The sequence below is a fragment of the Rhinolophus sinicus genome, chromosome 1 (genome assembly GCF_057876585.1).
Source record: "Rhinolophus sinicus isolate RSI-liver-muscle chromosome 1, RSI-T2T, whole genome shotgun sequence".
Classification (NCBI taxonomy): domain Eukaryota; kingdom Metazoa; phylum Chordata; class Mammalia; order Chiroptera; family Rhinolophidae; genus Rhinolophus; species Rhinolophus sinicus.
The window spans coordinates 31,135,101-31,159,535 of NC_142501.1; the positions used below are offsets into that span (position 1 = coordinate 31,135,101).

The 24,435-nt window shown below is 36.9% G+C and overlaps 2 protein-coding genes across 2 annotated transcripts in view; one reads left to right on the top strand and one right to left on the bottom strand.

Moving 5' to 3' along the window:
* The window catches only part of PDE6H (phosphodiesterase 6H), a 149,935-nt gene that overhangs the window by 56,851 nt on the left and 68,649 nt on the right, over window positions 1-24,435 (top strand). The window lies entirely within an intron of this gene.
* On the bottom strand, window positions 7,916-11,263 carry MGP (matrix Gla protein). Its single transcript, XM_019744752.3, has 4 exons — window positions 11,106-11,263; window positions 9,620-9,652; window positions 8,703-8,778; window positions 7,916-8,288 (listed from the first exon to the last, which is right to left on the bottom strand). The coding sequence occupies exons 1-4, from the start codon at window positions 11,164-11,166 to the stop codon at window positions 8,147-8,149; spliced, it is 312 nt and encodes a 103-aa protein (XP_019600311.1). The 5' UTR covers window positions 11,167-11,263; the 3' UTR covers window positions 7,916-8,146.

The following is a 24,435-nucleotide window of genomic DNA, read 5'->3' on the forward strand; positions in this document are numbered from 1 at the left end:
TTATACACACACACGTGTATAAATCTCCAAGAGGAGATATATAAAGACAGTAGAACTTATCTGGGTGTAAAATAACTTTTATCAAGATACTGACTGGAACATTATTACACAGAATACTCGTTTGGGAAACACTGGTCAGAATTTGCTCCGTTATTTGCTCTGACTTTTAATTCCTTTCTGTTTTCAAAAAGATGATTTTTTTTTTTGTATATATGTTTCTACTGTACTTTGTAGTTCTAGACACCTTTTTCTGGATACTGTGCTGTTCTATAGAAACGTATTTACCAGTTTACTGAAAATTTATCTCCTCTTTCTTAGCTCTGTAATATCTTCTTGGTATATTCTCACGTTTGAAGTCTAATTCACTCCAGGAGTAATTCATAGCATTTATGATTTTTCTTAGAATACTTTTAAAATACAAAATCATCATCCTTTAGGAATCTTTCCAAGACTCTTTGTAAGGAGGAAAATTCTCTCTCAGAATGTTTAAAACCATGTGTCCACATGTATGCAAATCATTTTTCTACTTTATTACAGGTTTGTGGTCAGAAGGAGTGGTCATTATCCTTAGATGAATTGAGTAGAGACAAATTGTGTGTATTGCTCTCTCCAAAGTAGTCAGAGTGTTTCTAGGCAAACACCATAAAAATCTGTATTAACTGAGAAAAGAGCACATTTCTTGAACAGTATTTTTCAAAGCTTAACCTCATGTTTTAACAACCCCAGATGACTTATGTGCCTGGCTTTCTTGTTTGTTGGTTAGCTTTCAATGCCTGAATTCAGAGAAATGAAAGGTGGAAAAAAATGCCAACAGGTCACCCAGTTCATTTCTCTAAAAGAAATTCACAGATGAATCTTATGATATAGTTGCTAACGTTGACCTACTTGGATAATTGCATTGAGGGTTGCATTGAGGATAGTTATTGAGGGTTGCATTTTTTCCCCCTTCTTCCACCTCCACACTGTCACTCTGGTTCAAGCCGTTGTTTTCTCAGTCTATTTGTGTAGGACACAGCTCCCTGGCCCAACCTGGTATTATGAGCCTTGGGCTTACCCCCCCCTCCCAAGGCAGTCGGTCACTGGTCGTAGGTCGGCTGCTCAGAACAGCTCATGGCAGCTCTCACTGGCTGCTCATGCTGGCCACCAGCTGCTCCTGGCAGCACACGGTAGCCTACAGCAGCACACAGCAGGCGGTGGCAGCCCATGGCAGCTCACGCCAACCTCCAGCTCCAGGGGGAGCTGTTGTTCACAATCTTAGCTGTAGAGGGCGCAGCTCACTGGCCCATGTGGGAACCGAACCTGCAACCTCGGCATTAGGAGTGCGGCGCTCCATCCACCTGAGCCACCAGGCCCAAGGGTTGCATTTTTAAATCAGAAAAATTGGGACCAATTTCAACCATAGGATGAATTTAGAGACCACTAAGAGATTGCCATATCGTGTGTGTGTGTGTGTGTGTGTGTGTGTGTGTGTACGTATATTTATAAACTGAGCAATTAGGCCATGACACATTCTGGCTTTTAAACATTGTATTGGCAAGGGAAGGAAGATAAGAAAGAAGAAATCACAAGACCAAAATACGCCAGTGTCAGAGAAGGGGCTAGATTTTCATACTCCTGCATTGACCAATTTTTTGGGATGTGGGCTGCTTCTGGAAAGGGATGTCACTTGGGACAAGTTGCTTTCTTCAGCTGTGGATAATTTTAGGAGAGAAACTCAGCCAGATGAAAGCCATCCACTGCCCGCATCTGAGGGAATGGATGAAAGATGGAATCTGGATGAAGCATCACAGCATCAGTTACAGTCCACATTTGCACTGTGACATCCACTTGCTTCATACAGTATGTTCCAGGAACAGCTTCCCCAGGATTTGGTTGGTCTCTTTTCTGGGAAAAATTACAATACTAGGTAGATTCTAGTCACACTTTCCTGGATGCTGTGGCTGTTTTATAGAAATACATTTCCCATTTTTAGTGTAACAACTATTCACTCTTTTCTAATTCTCTAATTTCTCCTTTGGATATTCTTCTATTTGAAGCCTAGTTCATTCCTAGGGGCAAGTCAGAATACTGATGAAGATTAGTGGGACAAACTACAGCCCCTGCAACTCATAGTTAGCACATCTGGTGGTCTAGGTGTCTAACATGGTAAGTGAAATAGATCCCCATTCCTGAGAGTTGTGAGTTCCTGGTTGCTATGCTCTTCCTGGACCATGGCTGATATACTTGTCCCTTTACTATCATGCTTGAGTAGAGAAATATCAAGAGATATTCCAATGGATTACTTGGGTATCAAATGCATTTTTCCTTTCGTAGGTTCAGAAGCCCTACCTTCTTCTGGTAAACATGTTCAATTAGGAAAGATGACTCCTTTACTTGTTAATTAGACTCTTAGTATGAAGAACCTTGTTTTATTGACCAACAGGCATTTAAAAAAATTGACAAACAAGCATTTGAAGTGATTGGGCAGCAGCTAGAGCTTAAATGGGACTCTTCTAATGTCCCATGGTGAAAGTGTTCCCTCTCTGTGAAATAGGATTTCCTGGCCCAGCGATATTAGAATTTTAGGAAAGGAAAATATAAATTCTTCATGTGGGTTACAGAATATGATAAATAGAGCCACTCCTGCCTCCATACCATAGTTTTCAGACCCATGTATTCTACCTATTGGGAGCATACTACCATATAATGCTTGGTAGTTTAGGGTGTGTAAAACATCCTGGATATAGTGCCCTATTCTTGCAGGAAAAGCAGAGTGGATTAATATATTCTGTTCTGAATTAATATCAATTGCCAGGGATTCTTACTAGTGGAGGGGGCGTGGCAGAAAGTATATCTGGCAGTAGTCAGACAGGTTGTAATGTCTGGGTTCTAGAGGAGGACCACCTAGGTTAATATTGGGAAACCTAGTTTATGAATAAAAGAGGGGAGGTAATCTAGGCAAAGATCAGGGTTCAAAAACAAAATGAGTTCAGGGTAGAATTTACTCTCATGAGAGTTCTAAATTATAACAAGGAACTAGGCCTGAAACCTTAGGAGAGAGGAATTGAAGTAGGCTATTAATAATGGATACTAAGGTACCAAGGGTAACCAAGGTACTAAAGAACTTGGCCACAGAGCAATAGAATACTTGCAGATTTCTTTTATTGAAAAGGTAGAGGTAGGGATGAAAATAGTGCTTGAACATACTACTACTCTATACAAGTAATATAACTTGTATAAAGCTCTATAAAGTATATAACGTTAACTCCATCCTAATTGGGATACTTTTATAACTGTATAAAAATATGGCTGCATGAATTCCATACTCAGTTGAGCATGAAAGCTAAAATTATGAATTTTCCTTAAGCCAAAATGTACTTCCTTGGCCTAGTCTCCTGAAACTGCATGCTTCATCAGCGTAGGTAGACAGGGCATGGTGGAGAAGGAAGGAAGAATGGGGTGAGTTCAAGTTGGCCACTGCTATCAATAGTTTTTGGTTATATGTCCTGCTGGCTGCTTTCAAGGTAAAGTGGGACTCCCCATAGAGATATTGTCTTGTCATTTATTAATATCCAGAATGTAGTAGATTACAATAATAGTAATAGTAATAGTATAATAGAAAATAACAGTGTAAGTAGCTAACAATTATTAAGCACTTACTCTATATCAGGCAGTGTTTTGTGCACCTTTCATGTATTCATTTATTTAATGTTTACAACAAGTCTAAGGTCAGTATTAGAATTATCTTATTTTACAGATAAGGAAACTGAAGCCTACTGAGATTAATTAATTTGCCCAAGAATGACATCTTTTCTAAGTGGTAGAACTGGGAGGCCTACTTCCAAAGTCTGTAATATCAAACACTATGTTATAATGCTAAATTAATTTTATGGGATGGTAGCAGAGCATTCTGCTTGTGTTGAAACACTCATTTGTTCCTAAAGTGTACTACTTTGTGAAAAGCCTTACCGAGGTGATTAAAAGGGGAAGAAAATAAGGCCTGTGACCTATCAATTCATGTGCCTTAGACCTGAAAAACCAAATTATATTTAAAAAATTAATGGAACTAAGTATATGACTATAAAATTTTGACTAAGGTGTAAGCTACATTAAACATAGCTTTATCAGATTGGAAAGTGTGACTATTCATAATGAGAAATTGGTACAAATATATGGACCATTTTTACATAGCTCTTCTTAAAAATTGGCTTAAGAAATTATATTTAATGAGGTCACTACAAGTAAATTTCTCAAGAGAATAGAATTACCTACCCTTAGAGCAGTCATTTAGTTTCTAAGCTCACAAATTCCTCAATCTAGAATGAGGAGGTTGAGTTAGATTATTGCCCAACTGCTTGCCAGCTCAAAAACTATGAATCTAGTGCTGTGTAATGAATAAAACAAGAGGTCTGGAGCGAGAAGATCCTGGCCCCACTATTGGCCACCTCAATGACTGTCGTAGGTCTGGTTCCCTGGGAAACAGATGCTAAGACACAAAGATTTGTAAGCAGGTGGTTTATTGGGTAGTACCCTTGGCTATAACACATCAGAGGGATGAGGGAAGTAGGACTAAGCAGAGTAAGTATTTGAACTATTAGGCAGCTGAAATAAATGTGTCAGCCAATTCTCTGGGGGAACACTGAGGCTGGGATGACCATTCAGAGTGCCTGATTTCATGGGCTTTCAGCCAACATGGAGTTTCAGGGACGGGATTTACCCTCTCTTCAGAAACAACTAAAGAATACATATAAAACAATGGTTTTCAAGAGATGAGAAACAAAGTGAGTCCCATGATTACTCCAGCTTATTGTCTCAAGAGCTTTTCCAGGCCATGGCTCAGGAAAGGGGAACCAGGATGGAATCTAGTGGTTGTTTTTGAGATTGAGTTCAAAGTTCTGGAAGAATATGGTGACTGTATTTCACATGGCAAAATAATGAAGAGGACAGAGCTACAGAGAAAGGGATCTCTGAATATCTGTGGAAGGCATCCCTCATGTATATAGCAGAGAACTGATTGGCACATTTATGTGAAGAAATGGCCATCCAAGGAGAATTGAGGGAACAGTGGCTGGCACTAACTCAGGGCTGGGATTATTGTTTGTTCTTACCACCCATTCATGTGACATTGGGTATAGTACTCAGAAGGCCTTGCTTCAGTATGGGGGAAATAATTGGCTCTAGACAAATACTGCATTAGTCCCACTTTAAAAGCATGACTTAAAATAATCAAGTTTTGCCTAAATGATTTAACTGCATCCCAGAACAATGCCCAAGAATATTTATAGAATATCCAACAAACAAAAGGTAAAATTTAGAATGTTTGGCATCAAATAAAAGATTGGCAGGTATTCAAAGAAGTAGGAAATTATGATTTATAATGAGTAGAATAATCAACCAATTAAAACCAACCTTGGAGTGATAAAGATATTGGAATTAGCAGATAAGGACATTAAACTAGTTATTATAACTTTTAAAAATGTTGAGACGTGGAAAATATGAGAACACTCAAATCAAATTTCTAGAGATGAAAACTATAACATCTGAGATGAAACATACACTAAATAGGATTAAAAGTAAATTAGATACTGCTGAAGATAAAGTTAGTAAACTTTTAGACACATTAAAAGAAAGTGTCAAAAATTAAACACGGAAAAAAGCAACTTAGAAAAATAAAAGTGATATCAGGGAACTGTGGTGCAACGTCAGATTACCTACATATATGTCACTGCAGTCTCCAAAGAAAAAATAATGACTGAAAATTTCTATATTTAATGCAATCCAAGAAGCTCAATAAATCCCAATAACAAGAAAAATAAGGAAAACCACATCAAGGTACATTATAATCAATTTGGTCAAACCAATGATAAAGAGAAAAACCTTGGAAGCATCCCAGAGGTAAAAGATACAGTACATACAGGGGAACAAAGATGAGGATTACAACAGATTTTATATTAGAAACAATGAAAGCTAAAAGACGGTGGGACAACATCTTAAAAGAATTAAAAGAAAAAAAATTAGCAACGTTGAATTCTGTATACAATGAAAATATCTTTCAAATATGAAGGTAGACTTTCAAAACTTGAAGAATCCAGCAGACCTGCAGTATGAGAAATGTTAAAGGAAGTCATTCAGGCAGAAGGAAAATGACATCAGATGGAAATCTGGATGTACACAAAAGGATGACCACCAGAAGAGGAGCACCAGAAGTAGAAACTATGCGTAAATGTATGAGACACTTTTGTATTATCTAAACCGTTTACAAATAATTGTTTAAAGCAAAAATAATAAAAATGTACTATAGGATCTATAACAGATGTAGAAATAAAAAAAAATAATTGAATTGTTTAGACTACTTACATGTAGTGAGATTATCAAGATAGATTTAAGTCTATTTTGCCATTTGTTTTAAAATTTTCTATTTTATTTTTGTTCCCCCTTCCCTCCATATTTTCCCTTCTTTTAGATTATTTGACATTGATGCATAATAGGTGAGAAACAAAAGAGGTAAGCTCTATAGCTACTCAGTTTACTTTCTGGAGAGTTTTGAGGTCATGGGACAGAAAATGGAAACCAGGCAAACTCACCCTTCTAAATTGAAGAGACAGAGCTGGGAATCTGGAGAAGTGGCTAGCAATTCAAAGAAGGGTACCAGAGAGGATAAAGATGCATACAGAGAGGGCTCTAGAGATCTGTAGAGAGCTGCACTCAAGTCCTTACTTAGCTTGAAACATCAGCTGCCAATATTTGCGGTGGCCAGGGGCAGTCTGAGTGGCACACCCCTGGCATCTATTGCAATGTCTTCAGGAAGTTACCTCCCTAAGTTTCAATTTTACCATCTATTCCATGTTATCCATCTTCTGAGTTGTTGTAAGATCTAATGAATATGCAAAAGAGCTTGGAAAATTCTAAAACACTTATCATGGCATTAATATGACAATGGTTTAAGTTATAAAACACACATTATTATGAATCTAACAGTCTCAGAACTGAGTAATCACTCCCAGGCATGGCTACTCTGTTGTTTATTCAGCTTTCATCAGATAATCTTTGTGAACAGAAAATAGTACCAAGGCTATAGAGAGAGAAAAAAAAATTGCAGTTCCAGTGTTTGCCCTCAAAGAAATTACCATAATTCAAACAAATATACATAATAAGAAATTTTAATCAAAACATGAATTGAATAATAACATTGTACTTGACTCTACATAAATTCTTGAACAGCTGGATACTGGCTTCAGTAGAGTGATGGAAGCTGGGTGGATTTAATCATCTCTGATTTCATAAATTGCTTGAGTTTTGTACAGAATTTTTAAGGCATAGAAAGGAGATGAAGGCAGTGGGCCTGCCAGAAGTAATGGATATAAAGGGTGGGCCTGAACAAGTTCTCACGGACAAGAAGAACAAGGTCAGACTTGGGGTAGAGAGGCCCTGGCCTCTGCCCCTAACTGCCAAGCAGAAGACTCTGGAACTTCATTTCCTCGTCAGCAAACCAAGTCTAATGGAGCTCTAGCGTCTTCTGGCTCCAAAATTCCACGATTGCATTATTTAAAAATCTCCGGCAATTCTGAAACTAAACATGTTCTTGCCCAAGTAAGAGTAAAAACTGTGGCATCTTAGGAAGTAACATTTAGGTCAGGGTCAGAAATCCACGCAGAAGGAATTTAGGGGCCATTTAAAGTTGAAGAGCAGGAACATCAATCGTCTATGTTTGAAAATCATTGAGAACACCTAATAGGAAGAATCATTCACTGACCCCAAGGTAGAGACTCTAGACAAATTATGGCTGGGAGAATGCCTTCCAAGGTTCATTCTTTCTGTGCAGTTATGCTTCTAATCAGTACTAGAACATCATTAACAGAATCTCCTATGCTGGGTTAGGTGGGCCATGATTTAAATATCGTAGCATTTTTCCAGAAGAAATCAGGCTTACAAAATGGAAGTATCCAACCAGAAGTTTATTATGTTAATAATCGCACATCGGAACTCTCCTTAGAGCTTCACTACTCTGCACTTCCATTACTTATCAATCTGGGAACAGGAAGGTGGCGTGCAGCCAGATGGGAACATTTAAGAAACAAGCAATTTGTATGTTTATATGGTTCAGTGATGCTACTGCAAGGGAATACAAAACCAGGCGCCAGGCTCTGGAAAGAGACTTTTTCCAATCTCATTTGCCACCTCGGCGCTGCCGGAAGTAGCGATTGTAGGCAGCATTGTATCCATAAACCATGGCATAGCGTTCACACAGTTTGTAGTCATCACACGCTTCCCGATTGAACTCGTAGGCAGGCTTAGTGCGTTCTCGGATTCTAGGAAGTGGGGAAAAAGAAGAGATCCCGATTGAGAAGCATAAAGAGAGTGGAGAAATAAGAAACAGAAAAAATTAATAAGAAAATATCAGAGAAAGAGCCTATTTGCCCCCAATATAAAGAAATATTTGAAGAACAGGGAGGAAAGGTAGAATGGGGAATTTTTAAAAATGAAAACAGAAATTTTCCTTCTGTCTTCCTTTACGTCCTCCCTCCATCTCATTTTTGAGTCTTTCACGGAATAGTCTTCTAGAAATTCAGTTGTTTTCTGTATATTGTTTTTAAATTCTTTGATTTGGGGGATACAATTAGAAAATTATACGTATGATTTTAAAAAACCTGTCTCTCACTCCTTTCAGATCTGGGATGCTACACTGGGAATAATGAGTTCCCCCATTAAGTTTTCTCACCCACCTCTCTTGGGCTTTAGCTCTCCATCTCTGTTGCTGGGATATAAAGGTATTAGCGTTTCTCCTGTTGATGAAGGGACCTGAAAACAGAAATCAATAATTGCAGTTTTAGGGAAACAGTAGCTGAAAATATTTCCGTGCATATTCCCTAACACAAATATGTTTGAAAGCTTATTAACTCGTGCGTTTTCTGTATCTAGAGATATGTGAAAAATCAAAGGGGGAGATATGCAGATTTCATAAACTGCTTGATAAAAGTAATTAACAACCCTATATGTGTCTTAGAGACTTGTCACATTGGCCACTGCAAGTTTTGTTTGTTTGCCTTTGGGCAATCACTTTGCCTTTCTCAATTTTGGTATTCCTATTCAGTGTGTTAATTTTAATTCCTTTGAGGAGAAATTCTCTCTGTCCTGAGAACTTGTAACGCATACCTTGAGATTAATAGTAAATGAACAGTTTAAACATGATAAAAATAATGAGCAAATTGAAAATGAGAGCGATATGTTATTTCCTCCTGTACTCAGTCTTTATAAATTCAATAGCATTCAACAGAATGTTGACGTCTGTGGTCTCCCAGCTGACTTCGCCTCCATTTCTGTACTTTGCCATTTGTCATTACTCCTTGTTTTCCATCTGTGGGGTTGATGTAGTGCCAACCTAAATTTTCCAAATGAGATTTTATGGCTCCTAAGTATGCTGAATGCAGTTTAAATGCCATATTACACCACTTCACGCTTAAAAAAAAATTGCTCATTTGGTGATATTTTATAGTCATTGGATTTTAAAATTTACTTTAGTTTTCCAAAAGAGGCCCTCTTTTTCCTCCCTGTTATATGTATTACCATTTTGTCTGTTTAAGAAGAGGGAGCGATTCTTTAATACATGAGATTTAAATAAGGAAGTCAAATATTCACTTACTGATTTCATAGGATTCCATACTTTCATGAGACTCTGGAATTAAACAAAAAGATTCATTTTATTGTTATTTATCACACGTTGCAATAGTCTAAATATAGGGAAGGAGGGAGAGTAAAGAGCCAAAACGATGTGAGGCATATATTTAGCAATATGGTGATTACAAATTACAGGCATTTGGAATTTGTGAGTTGTTTCTCTAGCTCTGTCTTTGCTGTGGAAACGTCTACACTTTAGTTTCTGTGATGTTGAAGAAGTTAGTGAACACAGTCTTGGCTAAAATGTCCCAGGGGCTGTGAGGTTTGCAGGCTACTGAAATAATACATTCAAGTGCTGCACAAAGGTCTCCAGAGAGCTGTCTTCTCTGGTTAACCTGGGACCTGTCTGAGCGCAGGGTTGAGGAAGGGACAGAAGGGTCTAGAGGACAGCCAGGTTTCTCCAGGCAGGCTGGGCAGATGCTCAGCTGGCCTTTCCCAGGATGGGCTTCTAGGAGGTTCCAAAAGCCTCTTAAGAACCTGTGTTAAATTGGCAGCCACAGAAACCACTGACTCCAGCTCCCAGCTCACACTGGGCACAATTCCAGTTCAGAGAAAGAACTGAGATGATGCCAAAGCAGAAGGTTTCTTCTTTCTGCCGCTCTCCTTTCTACCTTCCCAGCAGGTAAGTTTGGCAATAAGAGGCTTATATCTGTAAGCAAGTGAATTTGCTTGAAAAGTTCAAAAGGAGATGAAGAAACCAAATCTTCTAAAACAGAAACCTCGTGAATAATTTCAAGAGTTAGGAACAAAATACATACAGTTGCTAATATAATTTAGGCTTAAAAACAACTGAAATACCCAGATTATTGATGCATAAGACTGAATGATATAAATAATTTTGCTTCAGATTTTCTTTCATAAACTTTGAACAGGTATTTTTTACAACATGTAGAAATCAGGCAAAATTTATCTTTTTTCAGTAGAAATTATGAACTCTATTTTTCTCTGAGATTCTTTAAATGTAAAATTTCATTTTTAAATTAATTCACCAAACACATGTAGTAAGTTTGTGAGATTGTCCTGTCCCTAGAGGGAGCTTATAGTTACTTAACACTTCACGTGGAAACTGAATTTTTAAAGGTAAGCAATTCGACCAATATCCTTAACCAATTGTTACCAAATTCTAAATAAACATCCTTAAAAATGAGAACTCTGGGGCTGGAAATCTCATATCTTATTTCTGAAATAGCAAAGTTTCCAGGTTTATAGTGACTTACCACAGAACGGACTTGCCTGGTAAGTTGCATATAAAAGTCTGGATATTTAGGACATAGAAAAGTCTTGATGGAACAGACCTGGGGCTTGAGACTTGGGAAATGTTCAATTAATAGTATTTTGAGATTATAATAGAGAGAGGGGCAAGAAGAGGAGGAAGGAGAGCGAAAATCATAGTAAACTGAAGTCGGGGCAGAAAAGAAAACCAGAGAGATGACAAGAGAAAGGTTTCTCACCATAACACAAAGCTGCCACGGCCAGGGCAGCCAGAATGGAGAGAAGCAGCAGAGTCTTCATGGTCTGTCCGTGGTCCAGTGGGTCAGTCTCACCGCCTTGTGCAGCAGCTGTGGGGAGAGAGGTTCCTTCAGGCTGTTAGTGAAAGGCTGTGGAGTTTTTATAAGAACTAGAGAAGCTGAAAGGGGAGGAACCAGTGGGAGGGGGCCTGAGAAGGTGGGGACTGGTTGGCACTAATCTAGCCCTGGGACTTTTCCCAAATATTCATTCCTTCCAGATATTATCAAGTTGGGGTGGGCAGCTTTCCCTCACTCCTGGATGTGACTGTGCTATGGCAGGATGCTGCTCTGGTGCACAAGTTGTGGCCGTCCTAGGTTTGGGGCCAGACCTGGGCAAAGGTCCACGGAGAAGGGAGTTGCCGCAAACACGTGTTTGCCTTTCTAATTCCTTCTCAGATCTACCCTTCGGGCCCTGACAGCGGGCCTTTCAGGTTTGGTCCTCAAACAGAGCCATAGTGTTCTGCTCGCTGCCCTGATGGGTGGCTGAGATGTTCTGGGGAAGAAAGGACCTCACTTCTTCTGCTGTTCTAATTTAGACTTACGTTCCCACTAGGGCTGAACTACCCAGCCTGGACCCATTGGGCATTCGCCTGGTGATACGCACGCACCTTAGGCATTTTTCAAGTGCTCGCTAGGGTAGAGATGTTCATGACCCTGCGAGTGAGTTCTGTTTCCTCCTGTGGCGCCGTTGTAACTTGTCCATCCAGTTTTGTGACCTGAGTCCAAACCTGTGGCCTAACGCTCTCTTGGGCTGGATATCACCTATCTAAAGTGCAGCATGGATAAGGGGGTACCCATCTCATTTTCTGAAGACATTATCCTGACAACTAATGAATTCAATATGCTTTTAGTGAGTGGCACATGAGATGCAAGGTACTGTGCTAGGTGCTGTAGGGGATCTAGAAACAAACAAGACGTGTCCCTAAGGAGGTAAGTAATAGCTGCTTACTTTGTTCTTGAGCTGTCATGTATCCTCAAACACAGACTTTCACAAACACATATTTCCACTATACCCTCAGTATCAGAAGTGCAGTTTCTTTTTTTGTAGGAGATGGATTGCAATTTGGTGCCTGTTGTTATGCTATAGACTGAGTTTTTTTCTTGAACAGTTAGTAAACCTTTTCTATCAGAAGTGTCTCTGTTGCCTGGGTACCCAGGTGTCTTCTTAGCAGACAAATAGACTTGAGTCACAGAGCAGCAGATTGTAGAAAAGCTAAAGCTACAGGATCTCTGACTCTTGGGCTGGAACAGCAAAAGCGCTGGGCTGGGGGTGGGTGGGTATCATTTTCAATAATGATTTATTTCAAGGAACAGTGACGAACAACTAGGTGGGGCCTCGTATCTCATTGTGTCTTATTGGGCTGGACTGTCCCCCACAACTTGCACCCTATGAAGAGTTTTTATAAATACTAAAGGATTCCCTGTTAAAGGAAACAACTCATTTGTAATCTGAAGGATTAGTGAGTTCTGAAGGACCAATAAAATTCAGATTGTCCCCCCAGATTTTTTTATATTAAGGGAAATATTCTTTGTGATAAAATATTAAAGGAGACAATGTATGTCCATCTCTGTTAAATTCAATCATCATGATTTCCACTCACAAGATTTCTGGTTGTTCTTCTCTTTAAATCACAAACTTGCTGTCAGTGTTGGCTTCTGTGCCCCTTTTCCAAGATAAATCATTGAAATCATTACATTGTCAATAAATAATTTAAAGTGCAAAAGTCAGTTTACCATGCCACGTGGTTGGGTGGGGAACAAGCTAGCCATGGCTTGTTCAAATAGTAGTTTGAGTATATGTACTCAATTCAGTAATCCCCAGTTAACACAATATGAAACAAGTTTAGTTTTAGTGTTTCACCCCTAAAATGATTAGGTTACTCACCTCCCCCTCACTCCATCTCCAGAATTAAAGAGAATTTCCTCTTTTCCAGCTATAATCATGTGCTTTGTAATATACATTAACTCAATCTCTTTCAGCCAGATTCCAGATGTCTCCTCTACTCTCAAGTTGAAATGGCAACTAGGCTTTGTCAGCCTTCCGACATCACAGTTGTTTATTTTTACACTCTCTGAATTCAGACTTGAAAATCTTCTATTTCTCTTTCTAACTTAAGTTTTACTTTTTTTTATAAGTCATTTTTATCACTGCTTCCACTGGATTTCCTAAAATTTTAAGCATTTCTCTTTATCATCTTGCTTTTTGTATGACTAACAGTTTCTGTTGGGAGCTGTTTCTCACCAGTCACTCATCTTTCCTTTTTATTGTGTTTCCATCAGTTCCTGGCTTCTCCTATGCTAAATCCCATTTATACGTGATTCATAAAAATTACTAATGTGTGTGAAAATTCAGAGCCCTTTTTTCTCTTCTCCCATGTCACTCCCCATCGCAAAGACAATTTTGTGAGCACCAGCTCCGGTTATGCCTTTGTATAAAGAGGACTTGTGATGAGCCAGGGTGGGGGCTTCATGGTGGGGGATGGAAAGGGCTAAGATTGACTCATCTGAGAGAAGAGAAGAAATAGAGGTAGGAGAAAAGTGGAGGGTAAGAAATGAGAAGAGCCTTGTAGATTTGGTTTGCTGGATGGGAGAGTTTTAGGTAGAGACTGAGTTGTAAAGAGAAAAACTTTGAGGCAGCTGTAGGAGGTGAGACATACTAAAAGTGAGAAATGGGAAAAGGCAAATAAGGGTTGCTTTGGTTATGCACAGGATTGTTTGCCATTGTAAACATTAAGAATTGCCAGAAAAATACTGAAAATGTTTTTAATTAATGTTGGCTGCTAGTTTGTATTTTCTTAATTGGGATATCTTGTAAAGACTAGACCACATGAAGCTCCAACTTATATTTCCATTTTAAATCGTTATAAAAGACATTTATACAGATATTTTCCCTAACTAAAGGGGAGTTTCTTCAGTGGGGAGAATATTTGAAGACACTCCCAGAAGTGAACAACAAAGATATGAAAGAGACATTGATATGATTGCTATTTTTTTTTTGATTGTACAAGAATATCATTGAAATTGGTAATGTGGTATAACCCAGGTAACAAAACCACAGAGTAATACAAGGTCATCTATTCTACCTGCCCTCAGGTGGAAAAGAGAAGTGTGACCACACCTTTCAGGGCCAGAAATAGCCTCATGGTTTTTAGTCCTTCATTATCTATCTATCTATCTATGTATCTATCTATCTATCTATCTGTCTATCTATCTATCTATCTATCTATCTATCTATCTATCTATCTATCTATCTACCCACTCATCTAACAAATGTATTGAGCATCTATTGTGTGCCAATTCTAAGCTGAAAATATAGTGGAGAAAAATACAGATTTGGAACCTAGTCTCATGAATCAAGAGTGCTCTTTGATCACAAACTTTAATTAGTGTTCCTCTTTAAAATTTTTTTTAAGCAGCCAATTGACCCTAGTGACCTTAGAGACCAAGTGATATGTTTTCTCTTTGGGCTTACCTTTTTATGGGCACTCAGGAACATCTTTGCTTGCAGAACACTGCAAAAAGCACTGAGGACAAGCTCAGATAATCCTGAATTCAGGGAGTGAATGAAGGAGAGGAAACATTGGCAGAGCTGCCAGGACTTACCATGGGGAGAAGCTTCTCAGAAAAGTATATTTGCTGGAGGATACACCGAAAGAGTTATCCCTTTTCTATAATATTTCCATGATGAAAATAATGACACAGTAATAATAAAGTTAATGTATTTCTCCACCAATTCTATCTCCTCCTCTCTCATCCCTTATTTTTTCTCTAACTCTTTTTCAGACTGCTAGACATGTTGTCGCTTTGAGGAATTTTCCTGGCTTCAGTCCGATTTTTTTTTTCTGTTCCATGAGATTCAGCTTTATTTACAGAATGCTGGTTTTATGGAGCTCACATTATTATTTTACTGACAGCACTAAAATCCTTCCTCTTGCCAGAAAAGGAAAAAGGCAAAGGAGAAAACAATTAGGAAGCAGCAGCCCTGAAAATGAAAACAGAAATCACTTTCTAGGACATCAAAAGACAATGACATGAGAGACAGACATCGAGCCAAATTCCTGGGTTGGTGCCGGCCTCTTGGTTCTGTTCTTTTAAGAGAAGTCCCATGGATGGATTCTGCGTCTCAGATTTCTTGATTGACATAGCTTCCCATGCACCCAGTCCCCCAGTCCTTTTCTTAATTTGTCTTAGCTGAACTAAGTGAAAATAGATGATTGTCAAACTCAGGTTTGGGAGCAGCAGCTAGGGAATCATGGGCAGAAACTTCTGGGGAACAGTGGGGAAGCCTGCATGTTGAATAAACTGAGCTCCCGGTTCAGAACAGCTGTAATTTTCTTTTCTTCCCATATAGATAATTTCTCTGCCCCTTTTCTTTCTGTTAAAAGCTTCAGTCTTTAAATAAGACAGCAGATAGCAAATGAAAATTATACAACTATCCAAGTAATATTATCATACATCAAATGCTTGCTATCTACTGGGTGCCATGAGAATCACTTTTTATTTATTGTATTATTTGCTTGTCATAATTATCCTACAAACTGAGTATAATTACCCACATGCTATATATGAGAAAATTAGGCCTAAAGAGGTTATATATTTTATCCAAGTTCATACAGCAACTAAATGGCAAAAGCAGGATTCAAACACAGGGCTAGGACTGTTTGATTTCAAAGAACATAATTTTAAGCACTGATATATAATCATGCAGTATTTCCTAAGTTTAAATAATACTGTGATGGTGTCTACAGGGATTCTTGAGTCCCCAGTTTCAGAGCTAATGATAAAATTATATAAAGATATACACATTTAAAATGCTAATTTCTTCAATATCCTTTAAAACAGGACAATAGGAATTAAAGATTTGTATATTGTTACTTAAGCCCATATAGTTAAATGACTTAAAAATTGGAGAAAGGATGAACTTGGTATTGGAATCCCAGTCCCCTTTTCTCTAGCCAGCACTCTGCATACTAAATTATCTGTCCAAACAAGCTCCAAGTCAAATAGGTTGCTTTCCAAAACCTTTCAGTTTACTCCAGGAAAAACCAGGTCTCATCCCAGTCTATGAATACTCATGTTTGCTAACTGTCATCTGTCACTAACTCTGTTTTGGTATAAGGCTTTGCAGTGTCTGCAAAGTCAGTCTCTACATTTATTTAGACCCCAAGCAAAACTGGAAATCTAGGTTCAATTTCTGACAAGCTTCTTCAACTCAAAGCAAAACTCATAGAACATTGGATGGATTAAATACAACAATAAAGGTAGAGCTTCTAGATCAATGGCTGGCATGTAATGCTGTGGAGCGGGTGTGTGCAGGTACCCGTGCACGCGCGCGCACACACACGCACGCGCCCCATATATTGTTTCAAAAAAGATTGGTTTAACTCCATTGGTTTGCTGTGACTTCCATTTTCCCCCAGTAGTAGAGGAACAATCGATTCCTGAGGCTGACCAAAGCAGAGGAAAAATGCAAAAAGTGGGAGTAATTGAATCAGCAAGGTCTCCAACAGGAATCAAATTGAAATCTGAAAGAACTCAGTTTAGTTCTGAAAATGCCAAATCGTTTCATTCTCTTTTTAAACATGAGTTTGACTAGACTTCTATAACTTTATGCTTCTAGATTATTTTATCCTTGGAATAGATAAACAAGATAAATTATTACGTAATCTAGTGTTTGAAGGAACACTCTGTTCTTAATGCTATTGTGCAAGAGATGCTATTAGGCTAGGGCTGTTGACTGGTTTCTGGATGTCCATCCCTGGGCCTAAAAACCACTTAGCAAGATGCCTTGCAAAAGCTCAGTTCACATCACTGCCTGCTGAGTGGGCCCTGTCTGCTGTTAGTTATTTCCCAGTGTAGTCAGATAACTTCATTTGAGTTGGAAGTTGATATGCTTTGAAATGCTTGGCACAAAAATGTTAATCTTTTTAGCTAGGGTTTGGTCAGTGAGAGAAAAATCTTGTAGAAGAGATATGAAATTCTGCAATTCCTCTTCTTTGTTTCATCTAGTCATTGCAAACCCTGGAAATAAGATGAAATTCAGAAAAAAAAAGTTTAGAGAAGACAAAGGAAAAATTTTCAGATTAATATTTGGGAGAGTTTAGTACAGAACATGCCTCTGCTGATCAAGCTACAAAGTGAACAGGCTGTGACATAAGTCATTGTTTCCACATCTGATCTCTTCCTGATAGAATTGTGATGGAAAATAATGCAGTGACATGTGGGTTGGGATGACCTGTGGAAATTTAATTCAGCCCTGCCCAGTGGCGTTTGCTTCAGCAGTCTTATAACCAGTTATTGTCTGAACATTGGCTTATGTAGCAATTCAACTAAATTAGTTTATTATTCTCTTCGTGAAATAGCAATATTTCTCAGACGTTTCCAGATAATAACATGTCAAATTAAATTATAGTGTAAATACATGAAGAACTATACTCTTTCTTCAATGAAAATCACTTGAATAGCAAGAATTCCTCTGGAAGAGTAAAACAAGAAATGTTCCCTTATTGTGTGTGGAATGTAAATTCTCCCCTTACATACTTGTCTTTATGTCTCAGTTTTTACACATTGACCTACCAGAGTGGGCCTGTGTATGTAACATGAGGGTGTATAAAGAAACTGACTCCATGTACAGCACCAAATGTGTGCAGACTATAGATCAAGGGGAAGAAAACAAGAGTATCTGAAAGATTGCTAAAGGGCAGAATTAATTATTTCATTAAATTTAAAGTGAAAAATTAATATTTATTAATAGTGTCTCATTTCTTTTCTCCATTTTTTTTCCCAGTCTACCTAAAGAAGCCTCTTATTTATGCCAATAGCTTAATACAAAGCACTTTTTTTAGTTTGAAAGGAAAAACATGACTGTCTGTCTATAAGTAATGTATAAAAGGTTAATGATGAAAAAGAGAGGCCATGGCTATCCAAAAGCTTCTCCTCTCTCTCTATATGCAATTTTTTTTTTTTTTTTTTTACATTCACCGAACATTTACTGAATAGATGAAAGGGAGAAAATTTTGTACCATTTTTGCTTTTCCCAGAAGCTGTACTGTATTTGTTGGAATGAATTTCAGGACTTTCTTCCCATCTTCAGATGATGAAGACATATGAAACTTCCTCACCAGGTCAGCAGCCAAAGCTGGAGGATTTGTGGTGATACATGTTTCGAAGCCAGAGATTATTGGGAAAGAGAACTCAGATACAGGTATTGGCTGTTCTCTATAGCACGGACCCTCAAGAAAAGCTGTGTTTAAATTTTGGTGCCAGAAATAAATCAACCAGACAATGGTGGAAAAGTAAAAATGTTCTCGGAACAACTGGCGGTAAATTTTGACCTAAGCTAGTCTGGCAACCTTAACTTGGCTTTCTCAGCCCCTGTATTTGGCCTACATATTGTGTTTTGTACCTGGACTCACCCCTTTTAGGGACAGGCACAGGTCATCTGGCTGGGATTTTTCCTGTGTGTGCTAAAAGATAAGCACAAAAACTGACTCACTGCTCTTGCCAGCATGTCTTTCTGTTGCACAAAAAGAAAGCAACAACATGGGCTGCCATGAATACATTTGGCAAGCCTGACTTGTAGGAATGACTTCCATATGGTGTGAGATTAGATTTAGTGATTCAAACACAGGGCAGTTAAAGAATCCTAAGGCGTTTTGAATGTCCTGAAAGAGAAGATCAAGAAAGAAAAATATACTGAAACATTTCAGTGATGCTGTAAGTAAATTTATACAGGCATATAGCCTATTATTTAAACTATCTGGGGATTAAACGATGCTTTTAAGGATAAAATTCCCACTAACGAAAGAGGCAATTCTTATTACTCTTCAAATAGGACCAGAAATAAAAGGTATGTAAACAACTGAACAAATCTATAAAAAATTCATATATGTACATGTATATAAAATGTAGCCTAAAATATCTTGATATAGAGGATATAATTATTTTTATAAGGTTCATATGGGGAAGTGGAAGCTCAGAGCTGTCAACTGACTTTTCCGAAAGGATGCCTTGGGCTTTACCTGACTTAGAACAGTTCTCTGTGTACATATTTATGTTCCTGGGTACTCCTATATCATTTGTACTAGATTGCATATCATTTACATAAGGTTTTCGATATCTAAAGAGTGAATATTATGTTCAAGTCCTATCTGTATTCTAATGTAACACATGCCACATTTCCTGGCAAATAGCAAGCACTTAATAATTATTTGCTAAATAGAATTTATAAAAACAAGTTAACATTTCAGTGACAGGGCAATTTCTAAGCACAATAATAATAATTCATTTACTTGCTCATTTATTTTACAAATACTTATAAACTACCTACTCTATTCCAGACACTGTATTAATTAGAATTAATATCGGCCCTCAACAAAATTACAGTCTGTAGAGGGATAGGAAGATATAGTATAGACAATTATAAATACTGTGAGAAATTATTTATTGTATAAAAAAAGTATACTGTAGAAAATAGTTCCTAATATAGTGATAATTCTAGTTAATGTAAATGGACCAAACTCACCAATTAAATACAGACTATCAGAATAATTTTTAGAAAGAAGTCTAATATGTGGTCTTTAAATAACACACTTAAGACAAAAGATGTAGAAAGGTTTAAAATAAAAGAATGGAAAAATTATTTCAAGCAAGTTTGAACCAAAGGAGAGTTGGAGTATCAGTCTTAATGTCTGACAAAATAGAAGTCAAGGAAAAATATCAAAAAGGACAATGGAGTATGTTTTATGCTGGAAAAAAATGCCCGTAGAACAGGAAAATGTAACCATCATTAACCATCATGAGAGGTACACTTAACATTTCAACACACGTGCATCCCACCTTGCAACTCAAGAATTAATCAAATAATAAGTTATAGAAGTTCAGAGATAAACAAATTCTAAAACTGTTTTTTTAAACATACCTTTCTTTAAAACTCGGAAAGTGCTCACCAAACAAAGAATGCTTACTTTTCTGTCATATTTTCAAAATATTCTCCATCACGTGACAAAGGAAGCTTCATTAATTCCAAAGTATCAATGTAATGTAGGCTACATTTTTTTTTTACCATAATGCAATAAACTTAGAATTTAATGTCAAAAGGATAGCTTAAAAAAGCCAAACATGTAATATGTTTATATTCAAAATTAAAAGTATTACCAAAGAATCCCTATGAAAAAAATGAAATAAAGGATTAAAGGAACTAAAGGAATACTTATATCTGAATAATAATGAGAGCATTACATAAAATTTGTGAGAGATAATCGAATTAGTGCCGAGAATGCATAGTTTTACATACATTAATCAGAAAACAAAAGAGGTTGAAAACAAATGAGCTAAGCTTGCAACTCAAGAAGTTGGAAAAAGAACAGAACAACCCAAGAGAAGAAGAAACGGAATAATAAGGATACAGTAAGAAAACAATGAAATAGAGAACAAAATGTAATATAGATGACATTTATAGAAACTGATTGTTTGAAAGACAAATAAGAAAGATATCTCTGCAGACACAAAAGTGTTAAACCCAGAACTGGCACAGAAGAAATAGGAAATTTGAACGGATCAATAAATGCCAAAGAAATAAAAATGGCCACCAAATAGCCCCTTCCTAGCCCCACAACCTAGATGGCTTTCCAGTACAGCCCTAGGAACCTGAGAAATAGTTTCTATCTTATACAAGTTGTTCCACAAAATTAAAAAAGTAAATTAAATATGTTTAGCTCATTTTTAATTTAGACTAGTGAGCTCTTGATTTTAAAGCCAGAAAGAAAATTATAGGCCTATTTCAATTATGAATGTGGATACTACAATCCTAAATAAAATACTAGCTAACACAGTGTAAAAAAAAATTAAAAACTGTAATACTGATCAGGTAGGTTTTTAACAGGAATGCAAACATTTTTTATCATCAGAAAATGTATCAATGTTATTCACCACAATAATAGTTCAAAAGAAAAATTATATGATTATCTCAATTGATGAAGAAAAAGAATCTGCATCATGATTACGTATATCCTTTGATTTTATATATTGATTTTATATTTATATAAAACATTTATACAAATAGATGTATTTGTAATATATTTCTATTATATATATTTAAATAAAGTTATATAATTATATAACTATGTTAACTCTATAAGTTATAAAGTAGAATGAGGCTTTGTGTATTAAAAGGGACAAGATCTTAAGTGTTCTCAGCACACACACACATAACTATGTGAGGTGATAGTTGAGTTGTTTAACTTGACTGTGGTAATCATTTTACAATGCATATTAAATCACCACATTGTATACCTTAAAAAATCATGTTGTACAACCTAAATATATATAACTATTATTTGTCAGTCATACCTCAATAAAACTGGAAAAAAAAAAAAAAGACACAAGACAAGGCCGGGGAATTAGACAGGACCATATGAAAATGCCAAAGATCCAACTTTTTTAAATCTTAAAGGTACCATATTTTGCCGTGTATAGTGCATACTCTTTCGCCCAAATTTGTGAGGGGAAAAATAAGGATACTCGTTATATACATGGATTGTACTAATTCCATATCTTTATAAATGTTTTTAATTCTTTTATTTATGCTTGTGAGTTAAAAGTGTAACTCTAGAAATCAATAACGATATCTGTATGCAAAATAATACCCTGGAATATGATAAATGGTGTTGTTGAATTTAAGATGAACTTGCAACAACGAAGAGTTCTTGGCCTTCTATGATGCGTAAATAGCGTAATTTTGTTAACCGGTATATACAATTCCTTGTACCTTGTATCTGTTCTTGTGTTTTGTAATTATTTGTTACATAAAATTTCTTGTACCAAATATGTTAAAAAATAAATGCTAAAATTCCTTTATAATACAAAAAATAAGTACTTAAATGTAAACAAATAAAATTTTGAATTAAAAAATTAAAGCAAAAGATTTTTTCCCTGTAAATTTGGGCCAAAAACGTGGGTATGCATTAGACAAGGGAGCGCATTATACACAGCAAAATACGGTAATTGGAAACCATTGAAGAACTTTAAGGAGAGAGACATAATTAGATTATGTCTTTAAAAAATGGGTCTGGCTGCATTGTGGAGAATTGATTGGAAAGGGGCAAGAGTTAATGCAGGAAACTCACTTGGAGGCAGTCATTGTAGTAACTTAGTGCTAGGTTTTGGTAGTTTAAACTCAGATGATGTTGAAAAGGAAGAAAGCAAGAGGGATACGTGAAAGTTGCTTAAAAGGTAATGTTGAATCAATGAATGTCGAGGTAAAAGTGTTGTGTCAAAGATTTCTCCTTTGTTTCTGGATTGCACAATTGGTGCTAATCTAGTTCACAGTTTGCAGGGGAAAATAAAAATGGGTATAATGAGTTAATATGTTTTTGTAATATTTCGATAGAAAAATAGAGGAAGTGGTTGGGGTCCAGTGTCTGATCTGAACTGGAAATATAAATTTGGGAGTCATCAGCCAATGCAAATAAAACACATTTATTTTTCAAAAGAAATGAAAATACACTTTTCCCTAAATGGTTTCCCAAATGTCTTCTTCCACAGAATGAACTGCTTTCTCTGCATGACTGGATGAAGGCGATGAGTCCTTAGGGTTAAGTGCCTGTCATTTTCTTATGCTTACTATTTTTAACTTCTTCATGAGTAACAGTAATAAAACCAAACAATATATTGCACAATCTTAACAAAATTAAGTTATATATAGAGAGGTTAAGTCCATTGCGCTGATTCCCTCAGAGTAGGTGATCAGTACATATTTGTTGTTTGACCAAGTCACACTAAAAGTATTGCTAAATCATTTTAATGATGGCTTATAGTTGAGTTTGTTGTAAGAAAGATGACTGTAACCATAAGACATAAACACTTTTATTCTCCCATTAAAAAGACAAGAGAAAGCCCCTCCCACTCTGGAGAGGCTGACTTTGGCTGCATAGTTAAGTGACCTGGCATAACCTCACACCCATAGTTTTCGTCTGTCACTTATCCTTTGGTGGGCCATGGGCCTTCTCGGCTAATATAATTTGGCAAACACAAAGTGTTTTATGAGACACGCAATGTGGAAAGAACTCTTTAATTTTGAAAAAAGATTTTGCCAATGGTTTTAACCACTCACCTTCCCAAATAGTATGCCTCAGTCAAATTCATTTACAAATATCTTGTATTTTCCATGTTTTTTTCCATTCCCTCTCTAGGGACCAAGGACTTGGCATGAATCCTAGCTAGCCTCATGGGATCAGGCTGAGTAATCAGCTGGAAGGACCAGAAAAAGACAATACTTAAGGACAAGTTAAAATTATTATCAAGGAAAGGGAGTCAAGGGATAAAACCAGAGGAACAATTTACATCTTGTGTCTTAAGGTAGAGTTTGGGATTGTAGATGGGAAAATGCAACAAGTCAAGGGATCAACAATAGGTCTCTGAGCTAATGCAAGGATGCACGGAATCAAGAATATGGATAAAGGTCCAGAATGTAGTTCTGGATAAAGCAAGGGTGTCAGGAGTTTGTTCTACTGGGCCTGTGCCCCTTTGCTTCACACACACCCTTCTTTTGAAATGCTTTCCTTTCCCTTTGCCCATCTAAATCTTTTTTGTTTTCTGTGGAGCAGCTCAAGTCCTATGTCTTATATGACAACCAATATAATATTTAATTGGTCTGAGAACAATTGGGTGAAAATCTCTTTCTTAATAAAAATACAAGTCAATGTAGTAGGTTTGTTTTAGGAGGTAAATTTTACAACCTTTCATGTGTCTCGAAGCATATTGCCTCCTTTTCCCCAGAACTTTCAGAGAATTTTTCTCTTCTTTTGAAAATTTTCCATTTTCAGGAAACAATTACCAAAGATATTTTAGTCATATATTTAAATTTAAGGTATTATATCCTTATTGCTTATAAACCCACTTGAGGTTAGGAATCATGTTTTACTTACATTGTTTTATATACTTTTTAATAATACTAATGTCTATTATTTATTAAGTGCCAATTATATTCCAGATACTTCACCTATATTATTTTTAATTTTCATAAAAACCTTTCCAAGTATGCATGTCATCCCCATTTTGGGCTTCGAAGGGTTAAGTTGCTCAAAGATACAACCAGTAAATGCTGGTGTTGAGATCTGAACTCTCTCCACTACTCCAGCCTGCCTTGGAATATCTGTTGACTTTACTAATCTGAGTTTTTGGTGACAAAGTTTATGTCCCCATCTCCTAGAGCTTCTGTGAACGTCTCCAGAGCCAGTCTACACAGAAACCAATGTGTGTGTGTGTGTGTGTG

Excerpts from the sequence above, each read along its gene's own strand:
- MGP (XM_019744752.3), bottom strand. The coding sequence starts at position 11,166 with ATGAAGACTCTGCTGCTTCTCTCCATTCTGGCTGCCCTGGCCGTGGCA. Across the intron at positions 8,779-9,619 it reads TATGGAATCCTATGAAATCA|GTCCCTTCATCAACAGGAGA; the intron begins GTAAGTGAATAT and ends TTCTGTTTTCAG. Across the intron at positions 8,289-8,702 it reads AGAGCTAAAGCCCAAGAGAG|AATCCGAGAACGCACTAAGC; the intron begins GTGGGTGAGAAA and ends CCCACTTCCTAG.